Consider the following 17290-nt stretch of genomic DNA (forward strand, 5'->3'; position numbering starts at 1 on the left):
ATTCGGCCAATCAATGCTGGTTCTGCATCGAACTTTTCCATTCAAACAGCGAGTGGTACTCGATCGAGTACGAGTATTTCGAATACCGTAGTATTCGATCGAATACCTACTCAATCGAGTACTACTCGCTCATCTCTAATCAAGATGTTATATGGTTGATTGGTGCTCATTGGGCCTGAGATGGAAACTGTAGTAATTTTCTGATTCACATGAAAAACCTTCGTTTTTCATGCAAAAAAAAAAAATCCTATCCTCTTACATTTATTAAGATACTTGGACCGTTTTTTTTGTGTAAATTGCTCCCTTTTTAGGTCTTTTTCTGCCCTAGAAAGCACTTGCACCATTTTTCCCAGATGGTCACTCTGCACTTTACACTACTACTCCATTAAAGTAATGAAACAAAGCAAAAAAAAAAAAAAAAATCTGTGTGGGAGGGACGGGGACACCTTTTTTTTTTTTTTTTTTTTTTTTCCCCTACAGATTTTCTATAATTTCTGTAGGTATAATTGACATGCCGAGACTTCAAAAAACACAGGAGTTTTTGACAATGTATTTATTTATTTATTTTCTGAAATCTGTGGATGGGATTAGCTAGAATCCCATTCACTTTGCAGTTACCAGGTACCGTAACATGCAGCGCTTGGAAGCAGCTCTGCTCAAATTCAAGTGAATGAGTGGGGCTGCTGTTTCGGTTGTTACTGCTACAGAGTACAGAGTTCTCTACACTTTATACAGTATCCAGCTCTGTATACTGTAGTGGTGCCTGAAACAGCACTCCCATTACTTCACTTGAATAGGAGCAGAGTTGCTTCCGGCTGTATACCTAGTACATAGCTTCCAACAGCCAAAATCTAGTAGGGGAGTGTACACACTTGCACACGTGTCCACCCACCAAGTCTCTGTCCTATTCCCTGGGGAAACTGGCTAGGGGACGGCTTCCCAGTGGTCAGTTTTAAAAAACCATTCTTTTTTTTTTTTTTCTTTTTGCACACACACAAAGTCGGACATGCAGGACTTTGTGTCCAGCAAAGAAAACGGTACTTCTATGTTATCGGGCCAGCATCGCCAGAATAGCGCCAACTGCTGAAACTGCCGATAACAGAGCCCAATGCTGAACTGCTCTGTCCTGCCTGAAGGACAGAATAGCGCCAACTGCTGACTGCTGGCCCGATGACAGAGCCCGATGCTGACTACTGGCCCGATAATGGAAAAGTACCAAAAAAAACTAAAGAACATCAGAGGTTTTTTTTCCTTTACTAGTTTAGGGAGTGGAGAAATAAAATGTACAGGTCACTTTCTGCTGTAGATGTTTTCAGTGTGTGGATGAGATTTACTAAAATTCTGTTTGCAGGCACTGTAAGGCCGGGGCCCCGCGTGGTGTAAACAAGCGAATCCCATTCACGCACAAAAAAATATGCGCAATAGACATGTTGTAATCTCCAAAACCACTGCAGCATGTGAATGATACCTACAGAAATGCCGGACGTTTCTCTATAGGCATAATGGAAAAGCGCTGCAGGAAAAACTGCGATGCGTTGCCACCACGGGTTTTCTCGGAGTGCTTTTTGTTGTGGCCAGCTACGTGTGGTCTTAGCCTAAACCACTGCATCTTTTTTCCCGGAATGCATTCCCAGCCTGTAGAAATGTGTGTATTTGTGAGCATTGGTCTGCAGTGTGCTTTATCTGTCACTTACCATCCTCACTCAGCCAGAAACCTGAAAAGATTTATTCTGCCTGTGTAGAAGAGTGACACAGTCATAGTGTGGTATAGAATTTGCAGGATGACCCTGCTTGCCTGTTGTGTCATTACAGGGATGGATTACTGTGTACAATGTCCTTTCATGCACAAATGTGACATTATGGTGTGTGGGTGACTGTCCCCTTCGTACAACAATGCCACTGTGTGCAGAGAGACTGTGAGGACAAAAGAGGACCCAGGCGGCCGCCTCCAGCCAGCTTTACAAATAGCATGCAGTTGTGGAGCGTCCCATAGGTGTGTAGGTGATAAGGGGAGCATACCGTAGTGGCCTGGTAGAAGGGTGTGTGCTTGAGAGAAACAGGAAGCGGCTGTTACTGCTTCTGGCAAAGAATCCTCAGCCTGTGATAGTGCAGGTGTGCGGGCAACCACTCTCTATCTCTGCAGGCTACACTTACACTGCTTTTTTTTTTCTGTACTTTTACATTTTTGTCTTTGAAAAAAAAAAAAGCAAACAAAATGAGTGCATTGCAGCTGAAAGCGTTGTCACAGTCTGACTTGTACAGGAGGAGAAAGGAGCGCCCTGACAGTTTTGGGCTTAATGGATTCCATGGAGATAAACTAAGGTGAGTTCTAGGTTATTGCACCCGCCGTTACTTTGTGTACTTCCTTTTCTTTCTTATTTTTTTTTTTAATAGTCTGAACTTGCTATGAAAAATATTATACATTCCAAACCTATAGCTGTAACTTCATGTGGTTCAGGGTCAAACCGAGAGAAATCTATAGTATTGATGTAGGGGGGATTGTGTAAGTGAACTAGTTTGTAATGTACACAAGCTATAGCCTTGCCTGACTGGTTGTACTTTAGGGGTTAAACCACATCCTACTTATTGCAGTTTTCCATAACATGTTTGTCTGCACGTACACGTGAAATGTCCAGCAGTGAGGTGTTAGTAGGAAGCTGAAAATGTGGCATGGCTTTGTTGACCCCAGCCCTGCGTCTTGCCATGGCCTCCTCCTGCACTGATATCCTGGAGCATGTTAGATCCTGCTCTTCCTTCTAACTGCTGTACACCGGCTGCCAGTGCTGACTGAAGGGGCTGTAGAGAGAGGAATGTGGTAGAACTACTTCTGACCTCCCAGGGGCAGGCAACATCCAGGGCTGGTCTTGGAGATGGAATGTCTGCAGTCTATACTAAGGAATCCTATAGTTGTGCAGAGTGAGGGGTTTTATCAGTAGGGATATATACATTGTTACATAGTAGATGAGGTTGGGTAAAGACATTAGTCCATCAAGTCCAACCCTATAACCCTACAAGTGTTGATCCAGGGAAGGCAAAAAAACCATGAGGCCAATTGCATGGGACTATAACCTGCGATTTGATCAGAGGCCACTTACATATAGCAATTCTGATTATTTGTAGTGGTGAGATTTTATAGCAATAGTCTTCCAGTGTAAAGGGACAGAATCATCAGCAAAAATTGTTCATCCATACCTTAGTGTCAGCAATTGGCTCAATAGGGACAGGCTCTTAAAGAGAAGCTGACATGGCAGTCTGCTTACAGAGCAGGTCTGTTTTCTATCCTGACCCCCTACTGATATCCATATGCCTCAAGTCTATTGTGTTACTGCATGCATAATTTATTTATTCTTTTAATCCTTTAAAACCGTTTTTAAATCCATTGTATGGGGAATACAATGTGTCGTGGTGTAGTAGTAGTAGTAGCAGCAGCAGCAGCAGCAATAGCAACTGTGTATTTTCAGCAGAAACATATGTTCACTTTGTCTGTGGATGGCTGCCAAGGTGCGTGTGTTCTCAGATCTTGTCATCAGTCCTCTGCCTTTATGGATGCAGGTCTACAATTCGTGCAGCTTTTATTTATGGTGGACTCCACTATTTGCTGACCTGACATGTACACTGAAGGTATGCCCCACATGTGTGTCGAAGTGTAGTGCTTTGCCTTATACAGGCTCACATCAGGTCCAAGGACATGTTCAGTATATACGCCAGGAGCATATACTGCATGGCACAATTCACACTGGTGTCACTGTTCCAGTCTGTCAGGATTCTGTTCCGCGATGGGCAGAATAACGTGGTCTAGAAAACCTGTTATAAATGGGATTAGTTAGAAAACAGATCAAAATGTAAGTTATGGATCTTGTTTAGCACCATAAGTAAGTGTTTAACAGGATCCAGTGTGAACAGAGCTATACTGAGGCAGCTTGAGCTGAATATATTTTATCTATATAATATATTTAGTGGCCATACACTATGGAAATAATGTGGGTGAGAAACAGGATATTGAGTAGATTGTATTCATGATTCTGTGCTTACTCATTCTTGAGATGTGGTGATGTCTTCTGCAGGTGCCTGACTTCCTTCAGTCTCTTATTATTGGCAGCAATCAAAATGACAATAATGACTGAATCTCCAGACCCCCCCCCCCAGCCTGGTGGGTGTCTTTTTCTTCCTCCCCTTCTAAAATACTTCACCAACCAGTAAACCTGCAGGGTAAAGCATGGGGGTTAGTACAGCAGGCTGAGATAGGTGTGGATGGTACTTGCTGTAGTTCCTTGCACATGTAAGTGTAAGCAGAAATTAGAAGGGAAAGCAATACTATCCCAGTGCTGCAGTGCATGTTCAGAAGTGTGGGGGTGATAAACCTGTTTCACGTATTCAGTGGCCCCAGTTGCATGTTTTCCTAGTGGGATTCAACAAAGCAGATGTGCAAGCTAAAGAAAAAAGGGTAAAATAATTGTAAAGCTGATAAAAAGCGAGCACTGGTCATTATGTGAATTTATATCTGCACTGATATAAAAGGTGCATTCACAATCCTTCAAGGGCCTAGCAGTGGACACGTAGTGAAGAGCATGCTTGGTGAATTTGTAGGGACTGGCATTTTCATTGATGTGTAAACCATACACTTGTCAGATTAGGAAGCTGTAATAGGACTACTTTATACTTTTAGAGAAATATCCCCTCCCCCACACACCCTTTTAATTTCTGTGATGCAAAGTATTGATTTGAGAAGGTAATAGGTGGAGTGCTGGAGTCCGAATATATCTTCCGAAGATTTCTAACGTGCGTGGTCCAGTGCGGGTCTTGAATAGGCCTCAGCCCCAGGTGTAGGTCCTGGGCTCATTACTGGGCCATAAAAGACTGCAGAACCTGCACTTCAGGGCAGATCTTAGGAGCGAGAAGAGGAGCCCGGGTCTGTCCTGACACTGAGACTCTGAGTACTGCTCTACTTTGTTTTGTGTGGTTGGTAGTAAGCCACACGTATAGTTAGTTTTTAGTGTTTGTTGCTCAGACGAGCAGGATTTTGTTTGCCGTATTTTGCCTTTAAAACTGTATTTTATTTGGCTTATTTTGTACCTCTCGTGAAGGTTTATTTATTTTTGCTATTTTTCCAAATAAACTTGTTGGCACCGGACATTCTGTCTTTGACTGGTTGGGTCTGCACCATTGCTGCTACTTCCCTACGGGGTCAAATTCTTTACATAATTTGTTTACCAATGAGTAGAAAATACAATGATGTTACCTTTAACCCTACAGAGGACAGTATTGACTCCAGGTGTTGTCATGATTCTAGAAAGTAAAGCACCTACCTGCTGTGCAGCACAGACTGCCTGTACTAGGTACAGAGATGAAGTCAGACTCACACTGGATGTGAAGCGCTGTCTGAGTTGTTACACATGCTACTAGGGTTTAACCAGTGTTTTGTTGCATTCTTTTTTTGTAGCCTTAGGGTGCCAGTATGTGAAGCTCGCGATCTCCTCCTCCACATGCCATGCCTTACTGCACGCCAGCTATTTTTTTCCATGACGTAGCCTGTGATTGATAGTATGAATGGCCTGTCTTTTTATTTTTTCCCCGTTTGTATTTGTTATACAGCCTGATGGCTTGAATAGTAAGGCATGTTGAGCACTTCTGACCGAAGCACTTAGTGTAAAGTACCTGTACAGATAGGTCCCTTTACTGATGCTGTGGTTGCACAAATAAGTGGACCTCTGAGACTGAGCCCACATGTATCTGACACAGCGCCACCAAGCTGTGGCCACAGGCATCACCAAGATTGATTCTTAATGGACTCACAGGTAAATAGGAGTTTTACCTGCAAACCTCAGTATGCTTTACACCAGTATCATGGCTGTTGCGTATGAATTTGTATTAGGCAAAATCTTTGCTCTTTACTATGGATAGCTGTATATCATACATACATACATACATACATACATACATACATTGAACTGTTCCTCCTGTTGCCCCCTTCAAATTTTGGAATATATTGGTCATTCTCCTAGTCAGGCTGGGTTCACACCTGTGTGTGATCAGTCCCTGAATACACTTAAAAAATGTGGAGAGAAAAGTCTCTTCACTAGTCTGAATTTAAGGCAACCTGCTCCAGAATTAAGGAATAAAGTTTACTAAAATGGACATGATCTGAAGAGACATTTAAAGGGGTTGTCCCAGATAACTGGGGGACTTCCTTATGCCCGCTATCAGGAGAATGGGGGATTGAAAGACCCTATGCCGCCTCCTTGTACATGTGGCCAGTACACTGGCATGACTAGAGTTTCATTCACTGCTATGGGAATACTGGCGATACCAGAGATTGCACTGCCCGAAGTTTGTCTTTCAGTCCCCTGTTTTTCTGATCAATGGGGAACTGGCAGTCAGACCCCCAGCAATCTGACCCTTATCCCCTATCCTGTGGATAGTGAATAAGTCTCCTTTAAGGGATACTCTTGTAATATTAGCTGCGTAACATGTAGTGCTAATGCTGAAAAGACTACAGTACAACACCCGCTACTTTGGCTCTAGGTTACTTCCGTATATATATTGAGAAAGGTTTAAGCTTTCTGTGAAACTTTTCTTGAATGACCTTTTTATCCTCAGATTAAGAAAAGCCAAAATGGCTTGTACTTTATTCACTTGGTTGCCTGAACAAAGCAGCGAAGTCAATGTCAATTATTAAATGATCTAAAACCAAAACTGTCTTAGTTGCTTATAGCAACCAATCTCAAAACGGCTTTCATTTTGTATTCTGCTTCTGAAAAATAAAAGCTGCGTTGTTATTGGTTGCTATGAGCAACTAAGACCGTTTTTGTTTTAGATAATTTAATAAATCTGCCCTACAATCTCTAGAAATAAAACCAATAATATATAGGGAAATAGTTTTAATCTTCCCTCCTTTTCTTACGCCTTTCTTTTTCTGCTCCTGACTCCATTTGAAATGAATGGGAGAGTTGATGGGATCTCTTTTGAGGCAGATTCTGCCTGCAAAAAACCTAGTGTGAACTTGCCCATAAGGATGCCGCCTTTTGTTTACCTTTCAGAATCCCCCTCCGCCTCTCCAATTCCCCATTTTCTACAAAGGTCAGGCTTGGAGGTGAGCTGTGTGTGCAGTCATTTCTATAATAAGCAATGCAACCCAATGCCAGAGAGTCTGACTGTGAAGAGAATACAGCCCTATAAGGATTGCAGGCATGTAAGAGGATCTCCAGTAGAGGATGTTGCTTTATTACACTGTTAATCTCTGCTTCTGTTTCCCATCTACATGTCACATAGTAATAACACTGTTATAGATGACCAGGCCTGTTTACCCCAGTAGTTCACATATGAACTACATGTGTCTGTGTGCATAACAACAAAATCTAAGTATTAGTGGTTTGCAGAGCTGTACTATGACTCTGGGTGTATGGAATTAAAGGGGTTGTACAAAATCTATACAATATTCCAATATACTTTCTGTATCAATTCCTTAGGATTTTATAGATCTCTGTTTGAGGTCATTCTTTGTTTAACTTCCTATCAATAAAAAAAAAAATAATAATCAGCCCATGGTCCTCTTAGCTCTTTGTAGTCCAAGCACAGAAGAGGTCTATCCTGCAATAAGCCGGCCACCTGTGTCTCCGTCATGTGACTACAAGGCGGCCACCTGCGTCTCCGTCACGTGACTACGAGGCGGCCACCTGTGTCTCCTTCACGTGACTACGAGGCGGCCACCTGTGTCTCCATCACATGAGTTTTATAGACTGTAAATAAGAACAATCAATAACCGCAAGCAGTGATCTAGAAAACAGAGGAGTATATGCAGAAAGTATATTATAAATTTTTCATTATACAAACCTTTAACTTTTTGTTTTGTTTTGCTGATACTGGAAAACTGCTTTAAGATGGCAAAGCAGAGCTAAACTGCAGCTTCTGATAGCGGTAGGCCTGATCTCCAGGAGGTTTGATATGGGGGACTGTGAGGTTGCATTAGCTTGGAGGACACGTGACCACGGTGACTGTGAATAGATACAATGTAGCAGCATGACATTTACCATGGTAATATTGCATGCCCAGCGTTTCAATGTATCTGTAGCTTACAAGGTTTCCCCATTTTAGCAGCAGCACTTATCTTTTTGATGGTTTGCCTCAATGTACATGGTCATTTTCATCAAAGATATGGGGAAAATAATGCAGCATGTTGTGCTGATTTTCTCTAGTTAAATGTCCGACTCTATCTTAAGTCATTGGGGTCTATCAAGCACTGTTTTTTGATCCGGTCCTGGTTTCAATTTTTTTCTTCTGTTAATGCCCCAAACCAGTCTGAACACAGCTTTATTCTCCAGTCCTGACAATGGTTTGACAATGGTTTTGTATAAGACCGTGAGATAATTTTTCTTTAATTATTGAACATTTCCATTTCATATTTTTTCTGAATGCCTCGTTCTCACTTGTCCAGTGTAGTGTGAAGTGTTGATTTAAGCTGTAGAGATTAGAATGTAAGCTCTTATGGGCAGGGTCCTCTCTCCACTTCTAGGTTTCATTCACATCTGCTCTAGAGGTTCTTCTTGGAGCTGAAGTCACATATTCAATGGAAAAAAGGATTGCCCGTTGTGCCAAGCTGAAGAGCGAACAATAGACTAGTAATAAGAGAAAGAGGGCCCATACATAATTTTTGTTGCTAATAATTCTTGACTATGGAACTTCTATTGGACTGATTCCCTTAATATTGGTTAAAAATAGCAGATTTGTCATCTTGTTATGTATTGCCACCAGTAAATGTGCTCTATTGTATTTTCTTGTGAGCTGGCAGTACACGCCAGCTACAGATAAACGATTTTACTAGACTCAGATGTCTCTGCTTTTACTGTCAAGCTTCCACCCTTTGGGGGAAATGGAATTTTTAACATCAACAGCCGTGAGCAGCTGAGTCCCACCTATCGGGAGTGACGTGCTTTCTGGTGCACAGCCTTAGTAGGAATCTGTGCTGTGGAATGTGGGCAGCGCTGTAATGTATCCCTATGAGTCAGGCTGACCGTGCTGGAGTACAGTTTGGAACACTTGTTCCTGATGCGGCCGTCCTCTACCAGCTGACTTCTTCAGGCCGCTATCAGAAAACAAAATGATGGAAGTCCAGTCCCGGATGCACCCTGACATCCCCGAGAATGGCGAACTACCTCCTATGGAGGTCACCAGTGATTTTGTACCGCAGGAAACTGGGGGCGAGGATGAAAAACCAGTGTCAAACTTGCAGAGGAGAAGAAGCGATGTCAAAGTGTACAAAGAAATCTGTGACTTCTATGCCAGATTGTAAGTGGATGTGGGCCTCTGTCTGGATTACTGCTTGGATTGACTGATTTTTATGTTTATCTGACTTGTTCTCTTGGAAAACAGAATTTATAAGATATACAATTTTGGATACAATGTTTCACCACTTGTAAGCAGGGAAATGCATCAGATCTGACCTATAAGGTTTGGTCAGTAAATATGTTACATGTGCTTAAAAATATCAGCGCTGCGGTTGTTGTAATGTTCAGTATGGATTGCAAATGACACTTTAGAAAAATAGCCTTACATGTGGTTCATGGGGACTGGAGTATTGTTACTCATTGAAGAGAGACTATTTGAGGCAGTGCTTCATGAGGAAAAGTATGCGACTTACTTTGCAGAGACTACTGTTAGCGTGTTAGGTTTGCTCCTCATTATTACAGAGCAGCAGGGTCACATTCAGCCATCCAATAACTCCGCTCCATACTGATGAGGGGTATTCACTCTAAGGCAGTGTAGACGGTCTGATATGGCCAGTATGATCTAATATACCTACTTCCTCCAATGGAAAATAGCGTTAGTCAGAGGCTCCTTTTTCAAGCCATGTCTTTTATATGTTGTTAAAACACAATTATACTTGTGTGACCAATTCACCAGGGGAAATTTATCAAGACTGCCATTTCCTACTCCAGCCTTGATCTCCTGCGTGCCAAAGTGGAGAAGCAGCTACCAGCAGTTTATTAAGAGGCATCTTCTTAATAAATTAGGTGCAACAATCCCCCCCCCCCCCACATGTGTTTATATGGCCACAACCTGTGTGAATATTAATCTTTATCTTAATAATAATAAGATATAATTTTTTTTTTATTAAAACATGCTTGATATATGGCTTTTTGTCCCTATAACTACCCTGGACAGTCAGATCATGTGTCCCTAGGACAACACTTCCAGACCTGGTGCTCTAAATGCCTTACAGAGGCCTGTGACATTATGTGCTTGTAGGGAACCATAGGAATAAGATGGTAACTACTTTTCACACAGTGTACTGTATAATGTTGGCTTGGATTTCCCCCTTTTAGTAAATTTTATATGGCTTTATAATCTGGTGTTTGCAGACTTGCACTGGCCTTATTTCATTATGTTTGTTATTATGGGTTTGTGTTTTACCAGGGAGCAGTCTCTGGTCATCTGCTGTCCACACATAAGCCCTTTATGTAGCCTGAGGATAATGTTGACCTTAGTTTTTGGTGAGACATGATACAGTGGCGTTCATTTATGGGAATTTACTAGTTTTACTAGATATTGTGTGTTTTGGTGTTTTTGTTGTTGCTGATGCTCTTGAAGTGTCTCTGTCAGCTCATCTGAAATGCATATTTTAGTAAATACTATTATTTCCCATGACATAATAGTTCTATTGTAATTTCACTTATAATTGTATTGTGCCATTCTTCCTTTATCGCCTTCTAAAAATGTATGAATAAATTGACAGCTGGATGTCACCAGTACGGGACGTTTATACCATTGTCCAATTAGTATTGAGTGTGTGGGGACCAACACCTGACAACTGGGTGTGTAGTGTGGTTCTTTTTTTGGCTTATTCCCCACAATGTATTTATAAATATTCTGGAGGAAAAACAGGAAAAGCACAGCTCAATTGTAAGAAAAGGTCTGTCCAGAATTGTTTGTTTTTTTTGTTTGTTTGTTTGTTTTGTTTTGTTTTTTTCTAGAAAATTCTAAATCTTTCCTGAAGCAGCCATGTCATGGTTTCTCCCCCATCTGGCTGCATGGATTATCTTTTAGCACTGATCTGATCACACAGGCCGAGGTGCTGCCAATGAGCTATGCTGCATAACAGATGTGATCAGCTGACCAGCGAGTGGTCCACTCCTTGGTCAGCTGATTGGTAGCGGTATTAGACCGAGCTGTCATCAGCAACAAGATATTAACCCTGAATATCGGCCCATCTAATAAGGGTGTTAAAGGGGTTGTTCAGTTTCTGCAAGCAAATGTTGCTATTTGTATAATAAAAAGTTATACTATTTTCCAGTATACTCTGTATCAATTCCTCACACTTTTCTAGATCTCTGCTTACTTCCAGTGGATAAAAATCCGACCATGGTCATGTGATAGTCCATGATCAGGTAATGGACACACAGGTGCATAAGGTTTATTACCCAAACAGCCGGCCCCCTGCTTCTACAGACGCTAGATTCACACTAGCACCCGGAGTCCGTTCTCAACTTTCCGTCTTCTGCATGCATTTCATATAAATTTATATATGTCCATTCAGAATTAAGAATGGGCAGTCCAGACAGTCTAAGTACCTACTGAGATGTTGGCCCAAATTTATTAATAGACGGTGCAAATGTAGAAAGGTAGTCTATAAATTTTTTTTATTTTTTTTTTATAGCGGGTAGGGGTAAAAAAGGGTAACAACCAACATACTGTCCAGAATTGGGTTACTAACAGGAACTATTTACAAATTAAAAGAAGTTGAGTCTCAAAGTGGGAGGTTGTAGGAAGAGAAAAGGTGGGGAGAGGGAGGCTGAGGGGCTGAGGGGAGATTTAATAGCAGTCTACAAATATCTGAAAGGTAGTCACAGTGCAGAGGGATCTACCCTATTCTCATTAGCACAAGGAAGTACAAGAAGCAATGGGATGAAACTAAAGGGAAAGAGATACAGATTAGACATTAGGAAAAACTTTCTGACAGTGAGGGTAGTGAGAGAGTGGAATAGGCTGCCACGGGAGGTGGTGGGCGCTCCATCAATGGAAATCTTCAAGCGGAATCTGGATAAACATATAGCTGGGATGATTTAGGAAAACCTGCACTCGCAGGGGGTTGGACCCGATGGCCCTTGAGGTCCCTTCCAACTCTACCAAAAAGAAAAGAAAAAACTCCAAGCCACTCGAGGGGGATCCGAGGCAAGCCACTGTAACTCCTTGTACTTGGGCAACAAGGAGAATGTGGTCCAGTAAGTGCCATGTCTTCTCAAAATGATTTGCAAGTTTATGAGTGACATGTAGGGGTTTCTTTATACGATGGATCTCGTTCACGTTCTCCAACCAGTGAGTTACCTTTGGGGGCTTGGAGGATCTCCTCTCATGGGGATGCAGGTCTTCGCCACATTTAAGAGATGTCTGAGGGGGGATAGTTTTCTATTTGCCAAGGGAGACTTGACTCTTTGTGATGGAGTATCCGGACAGGATTGTCATCCAGGGACAAATCTGTGCTGTAATGAATGATCAGTTCTGTCCATCAGTCCAGAGCAGTCTGAGCCTGGGACAGCCCCAGGAGACCTCTAGCAGAGTTCTCTCGTCCATCCTGCATGCCATCAGAATGGAGGGATTGTTAGGGAAGAAGTGTTTGTAGGACATGAGGCTCTCTATACCATTGTGTTACATTTTTGTAGTTTGTTTCTAGTTTCTGCTAGTCCACATTTTATGAGTTGGTAGGAATATTTTCCTCCTATATTTTCTATTCCTGCATTTTTTCCGATCATTTTGTTTTCTAATTTTGAGCAAGAATTTTGACCTAATTTTATTATATTTTGGTGCATGTGGCACATTTGAGTCATACCCTGTTTTTGAGAATCCATACCCACATGTTTATAGTAAGTTGAAAACTTTTGGCTCAAACTAGGTGCAGCACATTTCACCAAAGATGCACCACATATGTACTAGTTGTAACTACAATAGTAAATCGGGGCCATGGTGTTTACCCCTGGGAGGTACATGTACCACAGGATGAGAATGGAAGTTTCTCTAAAAAAAAAAGTCAACAAAATGTGAATTAATAGTTTACTTGAAATGTAACCAATGATTATTTCGAGCAGTGCATTGAAATAACTAACATGTTGTTCAGTTTTCTTGGTCTTCTGTTCAAGTTGGTAATACAGGAATGAATATTAGATAAACTCATATTCATCAGACTAGTTCTGTGTGTGACTGTTTTAATATACATTTAGGGGCTGCAGCTTATTTAATACTTACTAAAGAGTCCAATCTTTTCCCCTCTCTTACAGCAACATGGCGAATGCTCTGGCGAATGCAATGTGCGAGCGCTGTAGGTCCGGCTTTGCCCCTGCAGAGAAGATTGTGAACAGTAATGGAGAGTTGTACCATGAGCAGTGTTTTGTGTGTGCCCAGTGCTTCCAGCAATTTCCTGAGGGGCTTTTCTATGAGGTAATGGCAATTTTTAAGCTGCACTAATAACATCTTGACTTCCCAAAATAGCCAGCAGGCTGTGCCAGTATTTTGGTAGATGTAGTTATGCCAATAGCACTTTCTTATATGCAAACTAATTTACTTAAAGAAGTAAAATAAACGTGTGTACATTGTAATCCTGATTCAGCTTCCCTTTTAATATGGGGAAAAAAAACTTCCTCAGGATAGAGATTCATGCTGCCTGAACCACAGTTAGCATGGGATCCTAACCAGGGCCTTTTACTTTACCAACTTTTACACTAGAGAATTTAGGAGGAAACTTACTTTAAAGACAAGCTGGAAACAAGGAGAAGTGCTCTCTGGTTGGTTCCCAGCTGGGATTGGCTAGAGTGAAGGGTTTCTCACAATTTGTGTATAGCGTATAGGGCCTGTGTTATCCCAGTTTCTAATATTGATAGGCTGTCCTTGGGATATATCATCATTATTTGCAGGGGACCAACAGTTGAGACCATATAGCTTTGCTATACAAGTTGCAGTGTGAGGATTTGGTACTGCGGCGCTTGTATATTATACCAGGAAGAAATGCTTCTTTAGGCTAAAGCCCCATGTTGCAGAAATGCAACTTTTCTTGTTGCAGATTTTGCTGTGGTTTTTTGAGCCAAAACCAAGAGTGGATTGAGCAGAAGGTAGAAGTATAAGAACCTCCCTTATATTTCCCATTCCTTTTGTAGCCATTCTTGGGTTTGGCTCCAAAAACCGCAGCAAAATTTGCAACAAAAAAAAGCTGCGTTTCTGCAACCTCAGCTTTAAGCTGTTTTTCTGCTAACCCTCCATCTGCTAAGTCAGTTTCACTGTGGAGCGCTTCTCTGTGTTTAGATGGACAGCAATTTTCATAACTCAGGCGACCACTTGTTATATAAGTCTATTATGGTGGGAGAGAGGCATAAGCAGGAGGAGGGGATGAAACCAGAAAGACATCATTTGGGCTAATTCTGCAGTTTTCTGCCACAGCCAAAGCAGTTTACTTAAGTTAATATTTGTCAGTACCCCTCTATATGTGTCCTGCATGAACCCGGGGCTGTTTCAGAATGAAAGACTGATATAGAGCTGATTCCTCCTGCCCTCACTGTGAAGAGTATATGGCAGCTAGACTTCAGCCACCAACACAGAAAAAAAAAGTGCAGTTGCAGCTTCCAAATAAACCATAGAGTGGGGAAAACTGCTAAAAACTTTAAAAAAAAAGTCCTATAATGGCCAGAAATAATGTTACTTCCCATATACAAACACAGCTTATTCTGAAAAGTTTAAGGTCCGAGAGTATACTGGATATCATCACTATGAGTACTATTCCTTAATGTGATTGGTTCGCTTTAAGATCATAGAGTACCCTGGGTCTCCTACAATAATATGCCTTAATGTGTCATTTCTGCATTGTCTATTTAGCTGTACTTAATAGTGTGTATAGCAGTAAGTAATCTTTCCTTTGCATATAGTTACAAACTATATATAGGTTTCATCTTGGCTCGGGCTGAGGAAACCTGCATATTGCAGATAAAAGAATGATTCATAACCATATGTGCGTTGGCAGCACAGGGAGTCACACATGCTATGAAGGAGGAAGCAAAAAAATAGGCTCATTTATGTGATTTTATGCAGTGTGTGTGTGTTAGTAGACAACCCCTGTCCATATACCTCCTTCTATGAGCCAGAGTGAAAAAAGGTTAACAAGCAAGATATCACTCTTGTGGATTAAAGGGGTGTTTGATAGATGTGCATCCCTTCTCTGGGACGTCCTCCAAAATGGAGGAAGTTTAAGCTGTTAAATCCGGCTAACACACGGACCAAGTTTCATGGTTGAAACTCAATCGTGTGCAGTTACCTTAAGGACAGATAATCGTCTGCATGCACACAAGTATTAGAAATAAGATCGGATGACAACCAGAATCTAAATTCAGTCAATAATAAAAGCGCACTACATGAAAAACTTATGAAATGTTACATCTAGGAAAAGTGACTTTTAAAAAGGAAAAGTTGCTTTAGATCCTTCTTCTGAAAGGTATAATGGCTTCTTACAGGCCAATGCCTGGTTTTCCCGAAACCAAGTGGCATATTATGTAGGGATTTACCCAGCGATCAGTTCATAAAGTAGATGCTGAAATGAATGTTCAGTGCATGCTTCGTCATCTGCATTTTATTTGATGTTATTCAATTATATATTAGATATCTATCTGTAATGTAGCCATGTGTACAGAGAACTACATAGACTACTGTACTGTGATATGGGGATACTCCCTCCTGTTCCAGATGTGTAGTCTATATTTTCTTAGTTTAGTGGCTTTGTTAGACTGGAATCACATGGTGGGATCTGCAGCCAGTCTTCTGTCTCAGATTCCTCTCCAAATTCCAATTCTCCAAATTCTGGCACTGTGGATCCCATAATGGAAAGCCAAATCAGACATGATATAATTTATCAGAGTAAGCTTCACGTTGCGGATTCTGCAGCTGAAGCAGCCTCAGAATCTTTGTGAACATTGAGCAGGAAGCTTGTGTGGTTTTTTTCAGAGTTCTTTTAAAAACAGAAGCCTTTGTTGCTGCCTTCCTTTGAAAACAATGAAGCCGTCCTCAAAATTGTCTAACATACAGTGAATGATCCTAGCCTAAGGCTTCTTAAAAATCTTTATTTCAGTATGTACATGTAGCTACTTATAACTATGGTGTATTCTGAATTTCAGTTTGAAGGCCGGAAGTACTGTGAACATGATTTCCAGATGCTGTTCGCCCCATGTTGCCACCAGTGCGGTAAGCTGATTTTGTTTGCCTTTTTGCCAGTCTTGGCTTACTGCAGAATATACAGTGGTAAACAATGCCCATAACATTGGTAATGGTTGTTGTTAATGGACATGACCTAGATCAGAACTCCCAAACTGGAATTAACTGTTCCTGGTCTTCTGACGTTTTGATCAAATTATTATTCTTGCGTACAGGACTTGGGGTTTGTGTATTTTAGATAGCAGTTCGCTATTCCTATCAACTCCTCCCCTTCCCTACAAATGTACTTGACATGTTCTAACACAGGTTAAAAAGACTTAATTATTCACATGCCCAACTGGAAGGGGTTGGATGATCTACTGGTTTTGGGAATACACCAGTCCTCTTTATCTGACTACAGTAATGTCAGGAGGATGAAGCACTTGGAAAACGCACCATACACTTCCTATATTTACATAGACTACTTGAAATAAGGATGTGGGGCTACATGAATGGCATAGTAGGTATACACAGTGTGGTTCTAGTTAGTACAGCTTGCGTTATATACAAGGCTTGTTGGACTATTTCTGTTACAAAGTATCAGAGCAGTGGGTATGTGTTTACATACTGGAATATAGACACTGTTGTCTGCTCTGCCAGCAGACAACAGCAAAAACACCATGTCAGCTGCTATTTTTTTTGGTGGGGGGGAATCGGTTCAGGTGAGGACCTAGAAGATATTTGCATCCAGTAAGCTGTTTGTTTTGGTTTTTTTTATCCTAGATGTCATCGGTGTATTTGTTTCTATCATACTTACTGTATGATTATATATACAATTATATTTTTTATTACCATGTTAGAACTCAGTTTTATTTCTTTAATATGTGCTTTTATTGACCTATCCAGTGTTTTCTGTTTGTCTAACTGCCATATAAATAAAGGCTAACCTTTCATCCATCTCTAGGTGAATTCATCATTGGCCGTGTTATCAAGGCAATGAATAATAGCTGGCACCCTGAGTGTTTCCGCTGTGATATCTGTCAGCAAGTCCTGGCAGACATTGGCTTTGTCAAGAATGCAGGCAGGTGAGTGACATTGCCCCAGGCTGATCAGACAGTGATTTCTATGTGGCTGG

At 41.3% G+C, this 17290-nt stretch overlaps 1 protein-coding gene across 4 annotated transcripts in view; it reads left to right on the forward strand.

The window, feature by feature from the left end:
• LIMS1 (LIM zinc finger domain containing 1) overlaps window positions 1-17290 on the forward strand; it is a 59567-nt gene that overhangs the window by 26397 nt on the left and 15880 nt on the right. For 3 of the 4 annotated variants that reach the window (XM_075265143.1, XM_075265141.1, XM_075265142.1), the window contains exons 1-4: window positions 9004-9282; window positions 13266-13425; window positions 16140-16206; window positions 17120-17240. In XM_075265143.1, coding sequence (XP_075121244.1) covers window positions 9095-9282; window positions 13266-13425; window positions 16140-16206; window positions 17120-17240 — 536 coding nt within the window. In that variant the 5' untranslated portion in view covers window positions 9004-9094. Of the gene's footprint in view, window positions 1-9003; window positions 9283-13265; window positions 13426-16139; window positions 16207-17119; window positions 17241-17290 lie in introns of those variants that run through there. The other variant, XM_075265144.1, reaches the window with a different exon arrangement.

Source organism: Leptodactylus fuscus, chromosome 2 (assembly GCF_031893055.1).
Source record: "Leptodactylus fuscus isolate aLepFus1 chromosome 2, aLepFus1.hap2, whole genome shotgun sequence".
Taxonomy (NCBI): Eukaryota; Metazoa; Chordata; class Amphibia; order Anura; family Leptodactylidae; genus Leptodactylus; species Leptodactylus fuscus.